The sequence below is a fragment of the Heliconius melpomene genome, chromosome 12, assembly GCF_056956725.1.
Source record: "Heliconius melpomene rosina isolate 202511_hmr_F chromosome 12, ASM5695672v1, whole genome shotgun sequence".
Taxonomy (NCBI): domain Eukaryota; kingdom Metazoa; phylum Arthropoda; class Insecta; order Lepidoptera; family Nymphalidae; genus Heliconius; species Heliconius melpomene.
The window spans coordinates 9,251,983-9,275,249 of NC_140400.1; the positions used below are offsets into that span (position 1 = coordinate 9,251,983).

Genomic DNA, 23,267 nt, shown 5'->3' on the forward strand with positions numbered 1-23,267 from the left:
AAATTACAGTTTTTACATGAAGGAGGTACCTTCCCCTTCTATTTGCATTTATTGTGTTTTTGATGAGGTATTAATAGATTGATTGATTGTTTATTTTATGGCTTTTAGGTTGAAAGATATTAGTTATTTCAAGTGTTGCTATAGAAATCTGCCACATATTTTATACATACGTACTCTGTAATTTTAATATGACATTAAAATTACGTTGTCTTGTCAACGTCATCGGCTTGTCATTTTGCAAATGACAAACCGACGACGTTTATGCACCGAAACAATAATTTGTATTCCTCTAAAATTTCTCCTAGTGCGTAATATTATCCTTTTTTTTACCGTACATTCTCCTTTGGGTGTTTTCCATTCAACGTGATATTGGCGAAATGATTAGTGCTGAACTGGCACGCTCGAAGTGCCATAAATAAAGAACTGAACTGAACAACTAAAGTTAATGCAACTTATAGTAAATTGATTGAAATACAATATAGTCGAAATGGTGGAACAAGGGAAATCGTTTCGAATAGATTGGTTTGATGGTACAGTTACTGAAAACACAACACCTACCACGTCTAATTACTTGGATGAGGAAGGTACTAAATCAAAACAGATTTCAAAACTACCTAAATCCAAGCAAATAGAAAAGAAAGCTATTGGGTTCAATCGATTACTTGAACTTTCAAATTTGTCACAACCAATTCTGAACCTGGAACTTTCTAATAGGCCAGGTTTTTGGCTTCTTTTCAAAGATGATCTAAAAGGTGATTTTATAGTGCTGTTAGTTAAAATCATCAAAACTGTTTACCAATCGTTAGATGCTTATGACACATCAAAAATTGTATATCTAGTGAAAGATGAATTTGAAAAATCAGACTTTTTATACATATTAAAAGAATATTTAATCAATATACCAAAAGTCAGAACTGTAAATAAACCCAGGAATGCATTTTTATGGAATGATGTGGAGTCTTTCTACTTTTCTGTCCTCAATTTGTGTGCTGCTATAGTTAATCTAGGAAATAATTCCAATGGGTATTTAAAAAAGTTATATGATGTATTAGAAGTTGCTGAAACCAGTGCCATAGCAGTCCAAGAGGAGCATATGGAACCTATCAAACCAAAATTTTATGAAGAACTGTATAAATTAAAGATGAAATTAGAGCAATCTTCAAGATTTGTTAGTATTAATTTACTTTACTTTATATCAAAATTGTATTTAATTTGTAAAAAAAAAATTAATTATTACTTCTTTATTACAATACATGTTACCTGTAGCAAAGACTTTGAATTTTATACTAATGTATTTGGAATAGAATTTTAAAAATCCCTTTTATTTTTTTGATTCCGTGGTTATGTAATCGTTAAATTTTTTTTTCTAAAATGTTTAAAAATTACAAAAACTATCTTATTATTTATAGCATTAGAGCATTTTCTTCCTAGTATTCCTAGCTACTTACTCAATATTTGCCAAACAATTGACTTCCAATATTTTTACGAGTTTAATTAATATAATTATTATTTTCTATATATTTACAGGTCTGGGAAGAAATGCCCAACCAAACATCTTCAACCCAAGAACTGAATGATAAAAGTAGTTTTAGGAATCTTAACATATTTCCTAATAAAGATGATCTTTTCAGTAATAAAAATGTTAAAATAGAACCAAATATTATTGATGGGGCCTATCCATCTATTATAAGTTATTTGGATTTACAATTTAGGTTATTACGAGAAGATTTGTATGGACCATTACGAGAAGGACTATGTAAGTGATAAATTATATTTTAAAATAAAATATTTTACATAGGTTTTCTCTTTTTTTTTGTAGACAATTAGGTAATCAATAATAATGAGATATAATCAATAAGACATTGCTTATTGCATGGAGAAGCTAAGATACATTGTGTTATGATCAGAACAAGACCAAAAAAGTTATTCATTTAATGGAAATCCTACCCACAATCTGACAGTTTTACAGTCATTGTTGTGCTGTGCCACAACATCCTTTATATATATTTACGTGAATTTATTATCACAGGATTCAAAATAATTTCATACCACAATTCTGTTTGTGATTTTAGCTAAATATATTGGAAACCCTTCTAAAACAAGATTTGAAAATATCAGGTGAGGTTAAAAATAATAATAAATATTTGATCTGGATATTAAACCTGGAACCTAGTTAAGTTCTTAGAGTATCCAAATGTTGAACAAAAATTACAATATATTTTACAATAACTCAATTACAAAAAGAAAATTCTTGACATATATAATTATGTATTTTAGCTTCACACTGTATCCCATGTTTAGCAATCTGATTTATGTGGAATATATGGTGAAGCTGAAGGTAAGAAAGTCTCAGGTGATCTGTATGCACGTTTATGTAAAAAAAAGGCTGGTGTCAAGATACTATTCTCCACTTTCTGTCCCAATTTGAGACATTGCTCGGTGAAGCTTAACAGCATTATACTAGAGGGAAGACTCAAAAATAAAAATAAGAATTTAATGGCCTTAGTGGGGATTGACACTACAATTATCGCATTTACAGTAACTGCTCTGCTTCTACATGATGGCCTTAAAATATTATTTTTTTGTAGTATTAAACCCAATACTTGTGATTTTAAACCCACCCAGAAAACTGATGGATGCTATAAATTTGATGCGTCTGTGAATGTGTGTCTATTTGTTTGTCTGTAGCATCATAGCTCATGAACGGATGAACCGCCTCTGATTTTTTTTTTGTTTGAAAGGTCACTTAATCGAAATTGTTTTTAAAGTATATTGTTTAGCCACATTTTTAACGGTATTTTTTTTTCATTTTCACAGAGTATATCCAAAAGTGCGCCTAATAAAAATATATGCAATAAGAAACAAAGTCGGGTACCTAATCGACTTAGCTTGGAGCGAGCGTCTTAATTTAAAGTCTGTTAATTTAACTAAATATGCGCGTGATAAGTGGCTTATGTGTGGATCTTTACTACTTTTCACAAATGATAACTTTGATAATATTTTATTTGCAACTGTATTAGATTCCAGCATACAATTGCTTAAGGAGGGTTATGTAAGTATTAGTTTACTAGTAATTGGGATTATTAGGGCCAGAGAGATAGGGTCTGTAAATGCGACGATTGTGGGTTCGATTGCATGCATGCATTTCGTTAATCTGGTAGGATAAACACCATGCAGTGCTGAATTCCGCCGCCCATGGCTTGAAGAAACCGTAGATTTATCTTCTTACGTATACATACATACATATGCGGAAATCTCTTATTAAAAAAAATATGACAATTCTAGAATTTCTCAATAAACATAATTGTATAATAAAATTTATTTAGTTTTCTGAATATCAAACAACATAATTATATTCTAATTTAGCTAAACCCAATACAACACGTGTCTATTTAAAACATATATATCTTATTCTTTAAGATACTTGTCTCATTTGAAACTCCATTACCGAGCCAAGTGTTCTCAAAGCAATATCTAATGGTTGAAAGTGAAGTGTTTTTTGAGCCTTACCATCAAGTGTTGAAAGTGTTACAGAGCTTGCCTTCTAATACTATACCAATGAAGCGATATATTTTGGATGTTCAAGTATGTATTTTGTTTCCATCTTATTTAATTTATAATGCTTTAAAAGGTTAAAAATATATTTATTTTTTATAATTGAAAAACTTTTCGTTTGTCTTATACAGAAAGAAACAAAACTACCCGCATACCTAAAACCGAGGCAGATATATTCAACACGTAACGACAAACTCGAAGAAATATCTTTCTCAATAACATCCCATGATTGGCCTTCAGAAAATGTTTTCGGTCTAGACAAATCTCAGATGGAAGTATTCAAATTTGCACTAACTAAAGAATTTGCGGTAATCCAAGGCCCCCCTGGGACAGGGAAAACTTATATGGGTGTGAAAATAGCTTCGACCATACTAAGAAACTTTTGCCTGTTAGGAACGCCTATGTTGATAATTTGTTATACGAACCACGCTTTGGACCAATTTCTGGAACAAATTACTAAAGTGACACCAGATATTGTGAGATTGGGGGGTCAAGGGAAAAGTCAGATTGCAGATCTTTATAATATAAATCGTTTGCGAAAGAAAGTTCAATCCAAACATTCATATTTATACGCAAAGAAACGATCGGAAGTCAATTTAGTGTTTGAAGAAATGACTAAAATACAGACCGATATAGATAAATGTGAGAATATGGTTCTAACAAACGATACTATTAAACGTTATTTGAAATTAAACGGAAATATCGTTCATTTGAGACATTCTTCTGTATTTGAATATGAGGATGCAGTACTGACCTGGCTCTTTGGACATTTGCATGGTGTCAATGAACCTGAAGACAATAATGAAGACTGGGAAGTACATTTAATGCCGGACCCAACCGATGATATAAACACATGTTTTTCAGAAACTTATGCATTAAATCAAATAAGATCGTTAAAAGATGAAATAAAAGCCGCAAAATCAATCCCAGAGGATCAATTAAAAGGTATAAATTTAGTAGAAATATATGAGAGGAGTACAGAACGCACTCAAGACAGACTGTATTGCTTGAAGGTATTTGTTTTATACTTTCTTATTTAGACATAATTATTGTGATCAATTAAAGGTTGTATGCTTGCAATTTTTGATTTTTGTATAAAAATTTGAACATAGTGAATGGGATTTGTACTTGCGCCTGTTGGCGAAGGAGCAAAACTTGGTAATAATGCCGCTATTTCAAGTGAGATATCAGATGCTCATTTGTACTAGTGGCTCTGGCTAGGCTAAGCTTGAGTTTCAGAAAACCGAGACCTCCTTCATTTATACGGAATCCTCGATGGGTTTTTTTATTTAATTGAAATATATAAATCTAATTATTTTTATAATGTTATTTTTTGTAATTACAGAAATATGTGGCAAAATCGAAGATCGATAATAAAATGACTTATAAAATGTCTACATCGGATCCTTATAAATTAACAACTGACGAAAGGTGGCAATTATATTTTAATACTGTTGATATTATTAAAGATAAATTGGTAGCGAAACTAAATAATGCGATGGTATGATTTTATTTATTTTATTTTGCAATTTATTCCCGCATGAGCTAGTTAGGGAGAGGAGGAGTAAAGACACTCTGTTCTCCCCTATTTATATTTCAAGTCAATGAAAATAAATATACATCCTCCCAAGTGGGAATTAAACCCACAGCTGTCTCGTTCAGAGTCAGACGCTGTGCTTTTGTGTACTACTGAGTTCTAATTCTAAAGTCAAAATAATTTACTTAAATTTTAGGAAGAATATACAAAATTAAATGGTGAATTAGAGGAAATATCGTCGATATTAGATTGTGAATTGCTTCAACATGTTAAAGTAATCGGTGTTACAACTACAGGGGCGGCTAGGAGACGAGATTTAATGACCAGACTCAAATCACCTATAGGTAAATATATTTATTTATATATCTATCTTTAATTGTGGCCAGTCATGGTGCAGGGGCGAAAACTGTGACTGTAAAACCGACTGGTTGCGGGTTCGATCCCCACTCGAGGAAATGAAATATTTATTTTAAATTTATATTTCCATTTCTTAGCTCTGGTATCAAGGCGAAGGGCGGCGTTGAATTCCGCCACTCAACATGCGATGCCTCCAGAACTCGGTGAAAAAATGGAGTACGGAGTGTCTTAACACTAGGTTCCCTCTGCCTAATGTGCATATTTTAGATTCTCATTTAGACAAAATTGAATAATTGTTTAATATAAATAAATGTTTCCTAACAGTCATCGTAGAAGAGGCCGCAGAAGTGTTGGAGTCACATATAATTACTTCAATAACTCATTCTTGCCAACACCTTATACTTATAGGTAAGTAATTTAAAAATAAAATTATTTGATGAGTATTGTTTGTGTTAAAGGCGTTGGGTTCCGCAACAATATGAAATGATCTCATCTTTATTATCATTATAGGTGACCATAAGCAACTAAGGCCGTCCGCCGCACATTATATACTAGCCAAACATTACAACATGGATATATCGTTATTCGAGAGAATGATACGTAACGGCGTTCACGCCCGCACCTTAACCACGCAACGCCGTATGCGCGCCAACTTTGTGGACCTATTAGTCCCGATTATATATGAGACATTAGATTGTCACCCTACTGTACTGGAATATCCACCTATAAAAGGAATGAAGGACACCCTATTTTTTTTTGATCATACCGTTCTGGAAGATTCTGAGGTTTGGTTTTTTTGGTTATTGGTTTTTTGGTGTATTAATGGATAGCGACCCTATTATTACCTATTATTTGTGATCTTAGGAAAAAACAACTTAATAAATCCCGCTACGTTCCAATTTTTATACGTTTTCCAAAAAGTATTTTTCTTTCCTAACTGTGGAATAACTTAAAATTGTTAAAAATAAAGTGATCTTGTTAAAAAAATATTTATTTCTTAAAATTTATGTTGTAGTTTTCAGAAGTAAATATGATTTTTCTTTATTACTAATATCAGCTACTGTAATTTCTCTTTAGATATACCTACATACATTGTAAAACACAAATTTCCAAATTTTCATTATTATTAGGTACAAGATATTAATGTTTATATACTGCTGAGAATTTCGTGGCGCAGTGGCACCACGTTTGACTGTAATCAAGAAGTTTGTGCTTTTATTTTTCATTCGAGGGGAATTGTTATTTTATTCTCTCGCTCTGATAACAAGGCAAACCACAGTGTTGAGTTCGGTCATATGGTGTCACGAAAATTTTGAGCGGCATGCTGCTATATCTGGTATACTGCAATTTTTTACAGGAATCGAAAGAAACTTGGACTCATAAAAATACGTTCGAAGCGAAATGGTGCGTGTCACTAGCGAATTATTTACGTAAAATGGAATATGCTGAAAATGAAATTACTATTTTGGCCACTTACAATGGGCAAGCATCTCTTATACAAGAGGTAAGTCAAGAAGTCCGTTCTCAGCTTTCCGACAGAATTTGAAATGAGTGTTTGGTAAAATAGATACGGCAGATAAAAAAATAAGATACTTCAGTTTTTTTTTGTTGAAGTTTTTATATAGTTATCACATACTGGTTTTAGTAATTTTGGTATTTTAGACATTTTACATATTCATTATAGAGACCGTCGTGGCGCAGAGGCACAAGGATGCGACTGTAACGCATTGCGTAACTGCAGTTTAGGGTTCGATGTCCACGAAAGGGAATGAATTATTATAATTTAATAATAATAAAAATTCTGCTGATTTGTTTTTCTACCTTCTATAATCGATTTGTTAACCGACCCAATTTTTATTTTTCTTATATCTTTCATGTAGAGAATCGACTTTTCTATTCCTTTATTATATATAGAGATTTCCATTTCTTCGCACTGGCATCAAGGCGAAAGCCCGGCGTTGAATACGAAAATGGGGAATAGAGTATCTTAACACTGGGTTCCCTCTGCCTATCCTGCTGTGTGCGGAATACAGCGTGAAGCGGATTTTTTTATATTCATTATATTTTATATTAGTTTTAATCTACATATTTTATTACAGATAGCAAAAAAATATCCTTTATTAGAAAACGTGAATATAACGGTAGTTGATAATTATCAAGGCGAAGAGAATAGGATAGTTATTTTGTCTCTGGTGAGGAGTAACAAGGAGAGGAATATAGGGTTCCTTTCCGCCTCTAATAGGATTTGTGTGGCTTTGTCTAGAGCTAAGGAAGGTAAAACAAATTAAATTATATTAATATTGTAATTTATAGAAATTGTTTCGGTCATGTTAATTGAGTCTAAATCACTGTCACTACTACTATCATTAATTCATTTGATGATCCATACATACAAAAGAGAAGAATTGCGGAAGAACGGAATGAAGGAGAAGAATCTCGCTCTTAAAAAAGTTTAAGTAAAGCAACACGAACCTTCAAAACGCTGTCTTGGCACAGTGGCACATGTATGACTTTAAACGTGATAGCTGTAGGTTCGATAATAAAATATTTAATATATTCATTTGCTCATTCTGGTAAAAAGGCAAAATTTCGAAAATGGGGAACGGAGTGTCTTATCCCTTGGCTCCCTCTGTCTACCCTGCCACATGCGGAATACGCTATGCTAAGCTAAAAAAATAACAAATATATCTGTATTAAACGTTTCTAACTAAGTATTTTTATTTAGTGGAATTGAAAATATTAAATATTTCATTTCTCGAGTGGGAATCAAACCCACGACCAGTCACACGCTTGTGCCTCGGCGCCACGATTAATCTCTATTTGTTTAATAACATTTATTTTACAGGTTTTTTCATGTTTGGAAATATGAAAGTCTTGCGCTCAAGTCCAATATGGCGAGCTATACACGAGAAATTAGAAGAACAAAATGCAATTGGGACAGAATTGTTGTTAAAATTAAGTGAAGACGAGGAAACTTATTTGTCTGTAAGTAAATTGTATGTTTAAAACATTTATGTGCATTTTTTTTATTATTTAAATAAATAATTATAAATAATAGAAAGTTCCATAATTCAAAGTAAAATATTTGACGTATTTTTTTTAATTGACCAAAATATAATATTAATATTGAAAATAACATGTTGTATTCCATTAATTGAATACACAATATACAAGTTTTATTAATACTAATGACTTGCGGCTTCCCCCGCTTGAACTACTCATTTATTTCCAAAAAATTGAGTTACATTCAGTGTCAAATAACATTATCATTTTAAAGACAATACCTGTATACTGAAAACTAAAGCTTCATAATTTTTAATTTTCAGGTGAATAATACTAACGAATTGGATGATCTTATTGTAGAAAAACATAAATCGGTGAGATAATCTTGTAAATATGTAGAGTAAATATATAATGTAGGAAAATAAATTATTTTACTCAAAACTTGAAAACTTAATTAAAACAACGGTATGCACTTATTATTATGTATATTTCAAAAACATTTTAATACTCTGAAATATTTTAAAATTATTAAATAAAAATTCTTATATACATATGTAGTAAAGGTTATTTTTTTGTTTATTATAATTGAATAAATAAGACGTTATTAAACGTGAAATGATATTTATTTTTATTTTTTTTCTTATTCTTTTAGCTTTGTGCTGTTTTCCGTATATTGTGCACACTCCCCACGCACCACACTACCATTACGTGTTGAGTTGCGGGACTCAACGCCGCGCTGTTTCCTACTAACAGAGCGAGCAAATGCAAATAATTCCTTCGGGAAAGAATCGAACCCTCAACCACGTTTACAGTCAGACCGTCTGTCGCAGCACCGCAACTGATTTTTGACTTTAGAAGATCGCAAAACTGTGTCATACTATACATATATCTAAAATAGTTAACACCTTAGGCAGTTGATGTGGAAACTACTACAACCCTACAAAAAAAAATAGTTATGTGTAATTTAGCCTCTGAAATATTTTAAAATTATATATAAAGTAAATTTTGTTTATCTTGTCAAAGCTTCTGCTGTGGAAGTGGTGAAATTACACATTTTGCCTCAGCAATCGATACTTCTTCAATATTATTATAAAGCTTACTAGTCTGTTTGGTTGAACAAGCTAATCTCAGGAACTGTTGCTCTTGCACTTCGTTCCCTACGCACCAAAATTTTAGAGTCATTGTCTATTGGGCGGCGGAATTTAACACAGTGCCTTGCTTTATTACCAGAGCAGGAAAATTAAAATATTTAATCATTCATTACTCCGAGTGAGAATAGAGTCCACAACCGATAGATAGAAAATAATTACTTATATTACTATTTAAGTACTATTATTATATGATCATATTTGTTAATACATAACATTATATTCATTTAAATTTTTTATGATTATATGAAAGTCAGTATATTTAGTTAAATAACACACTTAACTTTCGCCTTCAACAGTAATGACAATGACACTTTCGACCTCTGACGTAATCTGCAGCTCCAGTTACATCACATACGAATAGGAATAAATAATTATCAAAGAAGTCATTTATATATATTTTAAATTTTAATTAAAAAACACATTATATTAGGTAGGTACATGTTCTTGTGACTTTATATGACGTGTGATAAATTTACAACACATTTAAATAATTTTTACCTTTTTATTTTTAGATAATGAACTTAGTGATAAGTTATTTTGGCCTTCACTTTTTGTCAATTTTGAAAAAATCTAAAACAAAAACGCTTATATAAAATATGTACAACCAGTTACAACACCACATATTTTAAATAATTTATTTGCGTCAAGTTTCGAGAATATAAAAAAAATTAAATAACGAGTGGGTCCTTGTAAAAATTTTAACCTTTTGAACACTTTGCTATGACCTTTATTCAAATTTAAACTGACAGACGTTACGAGGTAAAAAAAGATAACTTATTTGTTATAAATGTTACATAAATATCTTGACAGTTGTTTCATTTAGAATATACCTAAAAATAAATAAATCAGGATCTTTTATTCAGCTTCACGCTGTATACCGCGTGTAGCAGGATAGGCAGAGGAAGCTTCATATTAAGACACTCAACTCCCCTCTTTCCACCGAATTCTGGAGGCACGGCGTGATGAACGGCGTAACTTAACGCTGTGCTTTTGCCTCGACATCAGAGCGAAGAAATTAAAATATTTAATCCAATCCAATCCTATCGCGCTTACAGTGCACGCTCACCTCCATGACTGGCCTCCATTTAAATTATTATCAACTTTAAAATATTTATTCTTAAATAGGTAAATCAAAAACATTTTATAATCTGATACCTACTATTCATAAACTATACTTGTATAACATTTTATTAACATTTCATATTTAATCTTCACCTTACTCGTGTAGGTAAATTCCTATAACTACTTGCATTGTTTAAAAGGTCAAGTCAATTAGATGCAATTTAATAAGCATAGAATAATAATAGAATAATTTTATAAATATAAGGAGTGTAGGCCGTCATAGCACAGTGGCACAAGCTTGCAACTGTAAACGCACCGGTTGTGGTTTCGATTCCCACTCGGGGGGAATAAATTACTTTTTTTGCTCCTCGTCAAAAACGCGGCGTTGAGTTCTACCCGCAGGCCGAACCTTCCCTCTCCCCCTTATTGCTACGCTATTGCCATTAGTTAATATATGAAAAATTTTACATTTATAATATATTCCACTAAATAGTGTCACATTAAAATATTTTTAATTATTAAAGGTCAATACTTAGCTAATGATAATGTTAATAATATACTTAGATGGCACTAACGACATCTGCCGGGCATGTCATCGACCTGGGGAGTCCCTCAGTCATATTGTCTCTGGTTGTTCTCATCTTGCTAATGGTGAGTATTTGCATAGACACAATCAAGTAGCCAAGATAATACACCAGCAACTTGCTCTTCAATATGGCCTTGTAGAATTCGAGGTGCGTTACTACAGGTACAATCCCATGTCTGTTCTTGAAAATAACTGTGCTTTGCTCTACTGGGATCGGTCTATTATTACTGACAGGTATATTGTTGCCAATAGACCTGATGTAGTACTAGTAGACCGAGTGGCTCGCCGCGCAGTGATTGTTTATGTTACTATCCCACATGATGACAATCTCGTGAAGGCAGAAAAAGAAAAACAATCTAAATATTTGGACCTAGCCCATGAGATTACCGCCATGTGGGATGTCAATGCGACTATCATTGTGCCGATAGTGGTTTCGGTTAACGGTCTAATAGCGAAAAGCCTCGACCAACACCTTAAGAGGCTATCGCTTAGCTGTTGGATCAAGAACCGGATACAGAAGGCAGTGTTACTTGAGACGGCGCGTATTGTGCGGAGGTTCCTCTCTCTGGAGCCCTAGCCACCGATGGCTTGGACCCTTGTCCCGCCCTCGGAAGAGTGGTTTTTTTATATTTTTAAATGTATTTTTTATAATAATTTATATTTAAAAATGTAAAATTGATTCACTAATTTAATAAAAGTAGATATCTTTTGTTGCAGATTTGGCAACGAATCTCTAATTATTTCTTTCCTGAATCCTGAAAATTAATGGAGTAAATATCTATATAATAAAAACATCTTTTCATCTATATACATAAAATCGAAAGGTCACTCACTCATCACGAAATCTCAGAAACTACATGTGCTAGGAATTTCAAATTTTGCATAGGTGTTACTTATAGGACGTAGGTGCTCGCTAAGACAGGAATTTGCAATATTCGACTTCTAAGGGGTTGTTTTTGGGGTCGAAAGTTTGTATGAAACTTCGTTACTACAAATGCTAGGAGTCTCAAATTTTGCATAACGTCACTAGGACGTAGTCATGGAGACAGAAATTAATAATAAATAAAATAATGGTGAAACCGCGAGCGGGCCGCTAGTATATATATATATATTCTGTCACGGTCACAAAAAAAATCTCCTGGTATATTTGAAAGTTTACCAGATTTATTTAAGTGTTTTTGTACTGAATTAATGGAAATGTAAGCGAGCATACGTTTTATTTTTATGCTCTTAAAATAACCGATTATCATTGGATCCTTAACAAGCGATTATTATTAACTTTTGGAATACGTTAGTATAATAAAATATATTTTATGTTTTTAATAACTTCAAACGATGCTATTGTTTCATTTAAGTTCTCAAGTTTTTGCTTCTGTGTAATTTACATTTTTCAAATAAATATTAATTTAAATATAATGCTCTGTCTTATGTGTTTATACTATAATACCTATTTGAATAGGCTGATGATTATAATATATATTCTTAAAGTAGTCGTTCAGGACAAACGATTTTTATTTGAGTTTTTAGTAACAATTATATTTAAATAAGATATATTGTACAAAAATTGTAAATAATTTCTTTGTTTTTAACCAACATGATTTGACTCGGGCGCGGGTTCAAATCTCGTTATACGTTAAATCTTTTAGACATTTTCTAAAAAAGTATTATCTGTCCTACTCTAAAAATGTACTTCTCTCAATTCTTTTAACGTATGTGAAAATAATTTATATAAATTATTTTTAATAATAAAACAAAACATTGTGTAACAGGTTTATTGTTATAACTTGTCTTTTTACACAATATTTGCTCAACATTTTTCATTTTATATATGTCAAAATAAATATTACAATTTAAGCTTAAAATCTTATGTGAACTTGGAAAGCTAAAAAAATAAATTATACATATAACCTTATTCATCTCACCATTTTCACACATAAATTAATACTAGCTGCTATTTACTAAAAAAAAATTAAATACATACATAACAACCACTTATAACTTAGCTGTCTTTACATCATACTATTGCTTTTTGAAAGCGTAAAAACATTTTTTTTAATTTTGCTAAACTATCTGAATTTATAATCTATGGTGTACGAAACAACAGATTCTTAACAGACACCTGTTAAAACGTGACATTTTGTTACTGAAGCAACAACATTAAGCATAATGCCTTAAAGGCAAAGGGCGGTTAATTACTTACTATTGTGCACTCGCTTAGCTAGTTGCATCACAATGAATATCACAATATTCTCGAAAATACCTATTAAATTAATATAGTTCTAAGAAATCTTCTATAATGCTTATTATATTTTGGGGAGAATTTAAATGTACGTGATGCGTTCCTTCCACTTCTACGTAACTTACGTCCGCCGTATTCTTTAGTTTCTCCACAACGTCCAAGTAGTAATCTAATCGTTCCCACTTTTGTCCTGGTAAGGCTCTAATATTCAAAACTTTACATTTCACTTTGCTAGCGTATTCTAACGCAGTTTCTATGGACATCATGGCTAAACCGGCTACTTTTAGCCTCGGGTCCCTTTTGAAGTAGTAACCTTTCTTCTTTATGTGTGCAGGAGTAGGAGCCATACCCCTCTTCATCAAGACCTTGCAGTTTTCTCTGGAGACTGATCCTTTATACGCGTCACATACAATATCTATCATCTCTTCATAACTGTAACATGGTATTTTTTCTTCTGGTAAATCTTCATACTCCAAATTCTTATCGATCATGCCCGCAGTATTGTTGACCATATGTTCAGGAGCTCGCACTGCAGGACTCGCTATGTCTATACAAATAATTCGATCTACTTCATCAGGATAAGTTGCTGCGTACATAAAACTTAAAGCGCCACCTAACGAATGTCCCATTAGGCTGATCTTCTCCCATTTGAAATGTTTAACAATTCGTCGCAAGAGAGAAATGCCATCCCAAAATATGTAATATAGCAAGCCTTTAGGATAATGGGAGGAAAGTCCGTGACCAGGTAAGTCGATACACAGGACTGATGTGTTCGCGGGAAGAAGGGGAATAAGATTGTCCCAAGTCCCAGCATTATCCTGCCAGCCGTGGATGGCAATCATCGGTTGCTTGTTCCGAGGGCCCCACCATCGACCCGCTACGTGACCCCATGGCACTGAGATCTCCACCTCTTCCACTGTAATTCCAAGTGGTAATTCTGAAACAAAAACGTCGTCACATTAAAATTATTAAGAACAGCATTGGTTACACTAGTGTCTATAACTATCTTTACTACATTGTAAACTCCGATAGCCGAAAAAATCGAAATCAAACTGGCCATTATTGCGCATCCAATAAGAAAAAATGACGTAAATCAGCTCAGAAGTCACAAATAGTTGTATATAAATAAAAAAAATATACCAAGAACCGAATTGAGAACATCCTCCTTTTTGTAGTCGATTGATTAAAAATGCAATTAATAAGGAAATTTAATTAAATATAATATCTATGTATTTTATATCGCGTGAAAGTTTATATATCGGTAATAAATGTATGATAATGAGGTCAATGGTACGAGTATGTTATGGTTTACCTATCAATGTAAGAGCAGAAAATAATCTCAATCATTATCGGTCTAGTCAAACTTTACATACGTGTCTTAGGTACATTTTAGATTGGAATGAAATATTCCCAAGGCGTGTTATCATTTTTAATATCATTAATTAGGTTTAACCAATAATTAGCAAAATAACCTTTAACACACATTGTATTGATATGTATAAAAAAATCAACGTAGCGTGTTTTGAACCCGCGCCTCTTGGAATCAGAACCCGTCGTCCAAGCGCTCTGACCACTAAGCCATTACGTTCTCATCAATTAGAAAGAAACTTTCACTGTTAAAATCTATTTAAATCTATTTATTTATGCTTGTTAAAATCTATTTATGTTGTTATCATTTACCTTTATGTTCTAGATAAGTATATTTCGTAGAATAACACTTTATAAATGTTAAAAATATTGCTACATAATGTTAATTTATCGTTTACTTTAGGTCATCATTATTTAAAATAGTAAAAACAACTAAAAATCTAGAAAAAAATCTGAAAATTTTTAACAATACAATATGCAAGGTTAACTAACAAGCTTTGTTACCAAGTCTCCTTTGAATTTTGTTCACTAAATTTATTAGATGCCCGATGATTATCTTTATGTTAAATTATTATATCCTTGTAAAATTAGCTTTAATTATTATGAAATAACAATATTTATATATGAGATGAATTTGTATATTTTATTAAAATTTAAATCCCAACCAACAACCATGTGTGTCAAGACCGCATGGTAGATTTTTTCCTGACTTGTGCTAAAAAGAACGGATTTCGTTCGCTCGTGTTCAGGGTATTTATATTTTACAGTGGGAACCCGATCATTTGGCCCTCAGTTAAACGGATTCGTGATTATCCGTATTCTGGACTATCAATCAGCCACATGTTGCACAACATTCTTAAAACAAAATGTAATTCAGTGATATAGCATGTGCCCAAATACTAAGATACACAAGGAAATCAAATCATTTTAACGTGTAGATGTACTATAATTGTAGAGATTACATTTTAGAGTACCGATTACGTTCTTCTCATAATTTGTATTACCCAGACATTCATTCATCTATGATGCTACTTAGAACTACTTAGTCTGGTTATTTGTATATTTTTTTATTTCTATATACGTATAAGCTTTTCCCTGCTGGAATCGAATCTACAATCTCCGAGTATACACTCCGTGTGTACAGTTGACACTTTTCAACTGCGTCACCACGTATCACTTATACGTGTGGACACAACGATTATTACCAACACTTAAAAAAATATGTGTTAGGTATGTGCAAATAATGAGGTCATTTGCTTTGCTTTAATATACGTACTTAACGTAAAGAAACAGGTAACACGTAAATCTTCATTCGAAAATTATCAATTTTTTCATTTTTTTTTAAATAATAATAGTTTAGGGATTTTTCATGTCTTTTACGTTATTAACAAAGATAAAAGATAACTAACATTATCAAATTTATTTAGAGATAAAATAAAAATTCTATTGAAGTAATAAAGCACAATAAATAAAGCAGAAACAACATATAGGCCTAGTTAGTTTTCTTAAAGATTTTCTAATTAAGTACATTATTTATTTACTTAAATATATTAAAAATGTATCATCAAATTAATTATCTTCTCTTCTTTTGACCAAAAGTTAATATGAGTATGGAAAAATAAATGAGTGAGGACTTGTATCTTTCGTTACGTGATTAGCTGGAATTGAATGGATTATTAAAAAATCTCGATACAAAGAAGCTTTACAAAGGAAACAAAAGACTAGAAAAAGGGCGAAAAACTTTAAACAGGCGATTTTTTTTTTCTTACAACATGATTAGTTTAGCTATGGCTAAGCATAAGAACAAACTGAATCAAGTCATCTTACAAACAAATAAAATTAAAATCGGTTCATCCGTTTCGGAGCTATAATGCCACAGGCAGACATATGCAGACAAACACCCATTCACCCTTACGTCAAACTTATTAATACTACTTATTAACAGTTACTGCTTCCGTTGTGAGTTTAAGGCGTCACTATTAGACTGGGATCCGGCCGTTGAATCCTGCATATACGAGTTTTGCGGCAAGCCTTGTCAAATCAAACAAGTAGAGGACGAAGAGAGAGAGTTCATTGAAATGTGTTTTTCAATATAATTAATAAAAAAAATATCCGCAATAATGGTCACCCTTCATTATATTAAGGGAACATGATGTATATGTATATATATTAATAGTTTATAGTAGATCAATATTTGTAAACATTTATTTAACTAGATAATTTAATTGTTTCAAAATGGTAATTTAAATTAATAAATAAATATTAGTATTTAGAAAATAGATTTTGCAAAGACTCAATATTATAGATTCATTATTTTACTTTAAAAATAAGGATGATTTCTTCTGCCCCATGATCTTTAAATAGTTTTCTGCGTGTACTTAATATGATTAAAATCATCATTTAACAGTTGAACAATTAGAATAAACATTGATTTTAAGATTGACCTTCTATTATATAATATTTTACTTTAAAACATTACATTTAAATTTAATTTTATTCCGGTTCCGTTTGACTATGAGAATAGTTGTAATTTAACATTACAACTATTCTCATAGTCAAACGGAACCGGAATAAAATATTTCAAACGCTGGCAACCCCTGTTTGCGGCAGGAATTTTCCAGGCAACCCTGTTTTATAGTGTTCAGAAAAAAATAAGCTTTAATTTGATATATAATTCATTAAAAAAACACATGAGTGCAAATTATTAACATTCAGTGACATGTTTAAACCAGGCAACCCTAGACTTGCGGCAGACTGAGAGCTGGCAACCCTTAATTTTCCAATTCCTTATGGGATTATCTTTCAAATGATGTGCGATTCATATAAAAAACGTATTGGTGCAATTTTCTCCAAAAACGAGTTACGAAAAAATGTAATTAAAGGTGATTGCGGCAGGATTCTTCTAGGCAACCCAGGTGTAATCTGTTCTACTAATCATGTATTATTCATTAATATAGGTTTAATTAAGAAAACTGGCATATGCAGGATTCAACGGCCGGATCCCAGGGTATATGTATGGACGCACATAGCAAGGTCGGAAGAGGGAACCTGGAAACCTAGTGTAAAGAAACTCCGTTCTCAATAGGACAATTCCGTTCGCCACTTTATACAGATTTCTGAAAATATTACGTGTGGAATGGTGGAATTCAACAGCGCGCTTTGCCACGTTGCCAGAACGAGAAAATAATCACATTAAATATTTCATCTTCCTCGAGCGAGAATCGAACCCACAACCTAACGCGTTCACAGTCGCACACGCGTGCCCCTGCGTCACCACTGGCCTGTGACATAAAAATAAATGATAAAATCTAATAATCTATATTAACATTTATGTTCCGTCATGATATGCTTATAAGTATCATTCATTATCTACATGATAAACTGTGATGTTCAAAGTTCTTACAGATATAATTATGTCTAAGAAGTATTCGTCATAATATCACAATGGCTGTTTCTTCATGTATACTATTAGTTACTTACTATATTACCATTGACATCTTTGACCTCCTTGTATATATTTTATTATTCATAGGCAACTTGTATAATAAAATTTTAAAAAAGGTAAATGACCATAGTGGATGTCGCTTAATATATTACATTTTTGTTTTACATAAAATAAAACATAGCTTCACGCTATTTCCCGCTCACAGCAGTGTAGGCAGAGGGAGCCTAGTGTTAAGACACTCCATTCCCCACTTTCTGCCGAATTCTGGACACTGTGTGTTGCGTAGTGGTTGGTACTCAACGCAGCGCTTTCTGAGCAAAGAAATGGAAATCAGAAGAAAAGAACGAACGAACCAAAGAGAAGGGAAAATATAAACTTAAATAAATATTTAATTTCCTCGACTGGGGATCGAACTCACAACGAGTCGCGTTTACAGTCACATTTGCGCTCCTGTGTCATTGCTTACCTCAAATTGTTCTACATGAAGATTTAATTATACTAAACATTTTGAGAATCCTATCTATATATATAAAATCGAAAGGTCATTCACTCATCACGAAATCTCAGAAACTACATGTGCTAGGAATTTCAAATTTTGCATAGGAATTACTTATAGGACGTAGGTGCTCGCTAAGACGGGAATTTGCAATATTCGACTTCTAAGGGGTTGTTTTTGGGGTCGAAAGTTTGTATGAAACTTCGTTACTACAAATGCTAGGAGTGTCAAATTTTGCATAGACGTCACTAGGACGTAGTCAAGGAGACAGAAATTAATAATAACATAGTTCACGCGGGTGAAACCGCGAGCGGGCCGCTAGTATCTTATAAAACAAAAGTCGCTTTTCGTGTCTGTCTGTTGTTTCTAACTCTTCTTCTTCTAAACCACCCAACGGATTTTGATGCGGTCTTCACCATTAAGTCGAGTGTTTTTCGTAGAAGGTTTATATATAGTTTATTATTTGTACATTCTTATGTAAATTAACATAAATACTATAAATGTGTATAAAGTCCTACCCGTTGAGACACTTTCGCGCATGCGCTGCTCTAATGGTAAGTACTACATGAAAAAAATGTACTATAGTATTGTTCCTCTTAATAAGATCTACAAAAAAGTCCGCGAGAGCATATTCGTATCTTTTAAGAATGTGAAGATGTTAAGAACGTGTAGTGATCATTTTTCTGTCTAAAAATAATAATTTCAATATATTTTTTATTGTGAGGGATATTTTTCCATAATGGTATTAATCCTTATCCTTTAAAATACTTTATAAATTTTCTACGTTAAACGAAGATAAAATTTGCTTTTTAAAATATTTCGAAATTGCGAATAGTTTTACAGAAAAACGCATTTAATTGTTGACACATGCCGCCGTTGACACATCAGCTGTATGTTACTTAAGTTTCACTTATCCCTTACTCTCAGCATATAAATAAGTACATTAGTTACTTTGGCCATTTAATGTAGACCAAAACAGTCTTTTACTATTTTTCATTTTAATAAGTACTTTAGAAGTTGTTACAATATCAAAAAAATCCTCGCTGCGAGACGGCTCGCCACTCGCCATGCGTCCGCCGCGCCCACCTGCCTTACACGCATCGGTGGTTCAGTGGTAGAATGCTCGACTGCCACGCGGGCGGCCCGGGTTCGATTCCCGGCCCATGCATTCTATTTAATTTTCCTCACAGGCAGCCATGTCGTTCTTGCTTTTCATCAGGGACAGAATACCCCCTTCAGCATTGACCACAAACTCGAAAAAAAAACCCACCTGCCTCTATAGCAACGAAGATTTAGTTAGATGCGTTTGCACGTATTGGATAATTGGAGTTGAATGTATTATTTAAGCGCGACATATTTAGTTTCACATTTTTTGTAATAGTTATTAGTAGGCAGGTTTTTGTTTATAATTTCTTCCGTTTAAAAATAGTCATTTAACTATCTAAAAATAGTCATTTAAATATATTTTAATAAGTACTTGAAAAGATTAGTAGCACAGATTTAAAATTACGGTACCTACTAAAAAAATCTTGCTGTGTAAAACAATTGGAAAATCCTTATTGAAACTACGAAAATGCGGGTTGCATTAGGGTTTAATTAATTTTCACATTATCTTAAGTGCTTTGCAAACATACATTACATGAATAATCCAGTAGTTACAGCGGGCGAGCCGCAAGAGGGTCGCTAGTTTAAATATATTTTAATAAGTACTTGAAAAGATTAGTAGCACAGATTTAAAATTACGGTACCTACTAAAAAATCCTTGCTGCGTAAAACAATTGGAAAATCCTTATTGAAAGTACAAAAATGCAGGTTGCATTAGGGTTTTATTAATTTTCACATTATCTTAAGTGCTTTGCAAACATACATTATATGAATAATCCAGTAGTAAAAGCGGGCGAAGCCGCAAGAGGGTCGCTAGTATACAATTAATGATTTTTTTTCTCATATTAGGCATGATGACAGCTAGTAAAAATCTCTAAAATTGAATTAATGTGGTTACATTACTAATAAATTACGAAACACGAATTAATTTTATTATTAAGTGGAAAAAACAAATATTATTTAGAAGAAAATATAGGTAAATCACAAAATATGATATATGATAATATGTAGAATGCCAATCAGAGTGATTTACGTCACTTCTTGGTAAACAAACAAATTGATATTTTGTACCGTATACAATAATATTGACAAATTATTCAGACATTACGTCAGCGACGCCATAGCACTTTGATGTGCTTTGATGCGATTTTAAAACTCAAAACTTCATTTTTTTATATTAAATCTTTTTCTATGTAACTACGTGAGTCATTGTAATTATAATACATTTCTCAACAGTTTCTATTGTTATGCCTTTGCCCTTATTTGTATATAGTGAGTGACAACTTAAATTGAAATTACACATATTATGGTAGCTTGGACATTTTAACTATGTCAAAGTGGTTTTGTTTGTGTATTAAATAAAAATAAAATATTAAACAAAAATAATGTATTTTGGATTATTAACTTTAATAAAACCTTTTAAAAATGTACATAAAGTAATTTTATTTTAATAATTAAATTGTTTTTATTGCTCAATAATATAGACATAAAATACATTGTATATTCTTTATTATATGTTTAAAGTCAAACAAAACATACTGCTAAATAACTATATATATAAGTAATTAATGTATTAGAAAATAAAAAATAATAGGCATTTTAAAAACAAAAAAATAAGATTTACTATGTAATGTTTACAAAAAATAGCTTTTGCAGACACTTCTACTTCATATAATGCAGACTTGAATGAAATGTGAATTATACAAGTTAATATAGTTTTGCTTAAGGAAATAGGAAAATTGTTTTTAAAATGTTATTATGTAATGATTACAGTCATTGAACTTGCATGGATACAGAAGTCTCTTAAAGGGGAATGGACTGTCCTGAATCTAATTCTCGGACAGGATAAATCAAGGAAACTATAAAAAACTTCATGCTTCACTATCACATGTAGCAATCCAAACTCCAATCTCCATTTTCTGATTGTCTTTCAAAATTTGATATTATATTAAGTGACAGAAGCTTGTGTTGTGCTTTTTCTTGTTAGGAGAGATATGAAGATAATTATTTAATCCTGAGTGTGAATTGAAGCCATGGTCGTCACATTTATACAGACCCTATCACAATGCATAAAATACATCACATTATGGTGTAATAGAATGTATATTTTAATAATAAATACAACAATCTACATATAAATAAAATAACACAGTCAGTTTCTTAAATAATAGTTGAATAGTTTTTTAATAAAAAATTAAATGATAAATCATATACATATATTTTTTGTGAGAAAATATAATAATAATAAAATTTATTTCTTTAGAATATATTATTTAGCAAAGAAATATATAAAAAATGTTACTTGATTTGCCAAGTTTATACTATATTTATTTATCAAGGTCAAATCTTTACAAAAAATTATCAATCTGATTATACTTTGAGGAGCAATTTCCTGTGTAATGCTAATAATTATATAAGTTTAATAATTTATAAGTTAATTAATGTAGTGTGCTGTGTGATTGGCAAACACTTATATGGTAAAATGTACTTTCAAATATTATGTAAGTTCTTAATAAATAACAGAGAAGTTATGCATTAAATTTCCCTTTATAAAAATTAAAACAATATTAAATGTTATACAAAAATATAATATTTATATAATATATAGAAAAAAGATATATGTTTACCTTCTTTAATATGTCCGTTGACTTTTTCTTCAGCCATTGTACACACGTTCAAAGCTTTATATTTGGTTGAACCACGTACTTACATACGTAACTTAAATATCAAATGATATATGCAAGGTTTTTCTGTACTACTTTTTAAGTAACTGTTACACTGGCACAGATATATTTCGGCAGACTGCAGAGAAATGAACAATACGCAGTAGTTCACGCAAGCGCTCTAATATAAAATTGAACTATAGTGACTAGATTCAAACTAACAATAAAACGCTACGTAAGTCGACGTAATAATTGATAGTTATCATTAATATGTATGTATACATAAACAGTGGAAACTCTATAACATAACAATAATATGTTCAATATCGTACGATTTGCAGGCAACTGATTAAAAATTAAAACTTTTATGGAAAAGTTGATCTGACACTGACATTTGACGTTGATAATGACATCAGTGACATTTAAAAATATACAAAACTTATTTACTTTTTTTATGCCTTTTAGGCGTGCCAGTTGAATACGGCTTACTAGCCAATGTTACATTGAATGCACATAATACTGTGAAAATTTATCAGTTAAATATAAAGGAAGTAATACTTAAAAAATGTGACAGACTGTATAAAAATAGAAAATTTCGTTCGTTAAAATATACAAAACTTTACTATAATGACGTATATTGAACAGATAATGTAGACTATATATTACTAATACGAAGTCCATTACACACAATTATTACAATA

At 31.6% G+C, this 23,267-nt stretch overlaps 2 protein-coding genes across 5 annotated transcripts; one reads left to right on the forward strand and one right to left on the reverse strand.

Annotated features, from left to right (window-relative positions):
• The first annotated feature begins 252 nt into the window (after nucleotides 1–252).
• LOC146533784 (NFX1-type zinc finger-containing protein 1-like) lies at nucleotides 253–15,491 on the forward strand. 3 transcript variants are annotated; one of them, XM_085194910.1, is made up of 16 exons: nucleotides 253–1,168; nucleotides 1,528–1,756; nucleotides 2,073–2,118; nucleotides 2,818–3,052; nucleotides 3,421–3,585; nucleotides 3,687–4,568; nucleotides 4,901–5,056; nucleotides 5,289–5,436; nucleotides 5,774–5,857; nucleotides 5,960–6,234; nucleotides 6,807–6,953; nucleotides 7,549–7,723; nucleotides 8,295–8,434; nucleotides 8,776–8,826; nucleotides 11,230–11,316; nucleotides 11,969–15,491. In XM_085194910.1, exons 1-16 carry the CDS (start codon nucleotides 488–490, stop codon nucleotides 12,008–12,010), a joined length of 3,543 nt encoding a protein of 1,180 aa, XP_085051036.1. In that variant the 5' UTR covers nucleotides 253–487; the 3' UTR covers nucleotides 12,011–15,491. The 3 variants fall into 3 exon arrangements, with proteins under 3 accessions (XP_085051036.1, XP_085051037.1, XP_085051038.1); XM_085194911.1 differs by lacking the exon at nucleotides 11,230–11,316; XM_085194912.1 differs by lacking the exons at nucleotides 11,230–11,316; nucleotides 11,969–15,491 and adding an exon at nucleotides 9,900–10,021.
• kraken (serine hydrolase like 2 kraken) lies at nucleotides 13,009–22,933 on the reverse strand. 2 transcript variants are annotated; one of them, XM_085194922.1, is made up of 3 exons: nucleotides 22,789–22,933; nucleotides 22,531–22,705; nucleotides 13,009–14,427 (listed from the first exon to the last, which is right to left on the reverse strand). In XM_085194922.1, the coding sequence occupies exons 2-3, from the start codon at nucleotides 22,565–22,567 to the stop codon at nucleotides 13,520–13,522; spliced, it is 945 nt and encodes a 314-aa protein (XP_085051048.1). In that variant the 5' UTR covers nucleotides 22,568–22,705; nucleotides 22,789–22,933; the 3' UTR covers nucleotides 13,009–13,519. The 2 variants fall into 2 exon arrangements, with proteins under 2 accessions (XP_085051048.1, XP_085051047.1); XM_085194921.1 differs by having other exon boundaries at nucleotides 22,531–22,933.
• Nucleotides 22,934–23,267: the final 334 nt, after the last annotated feature.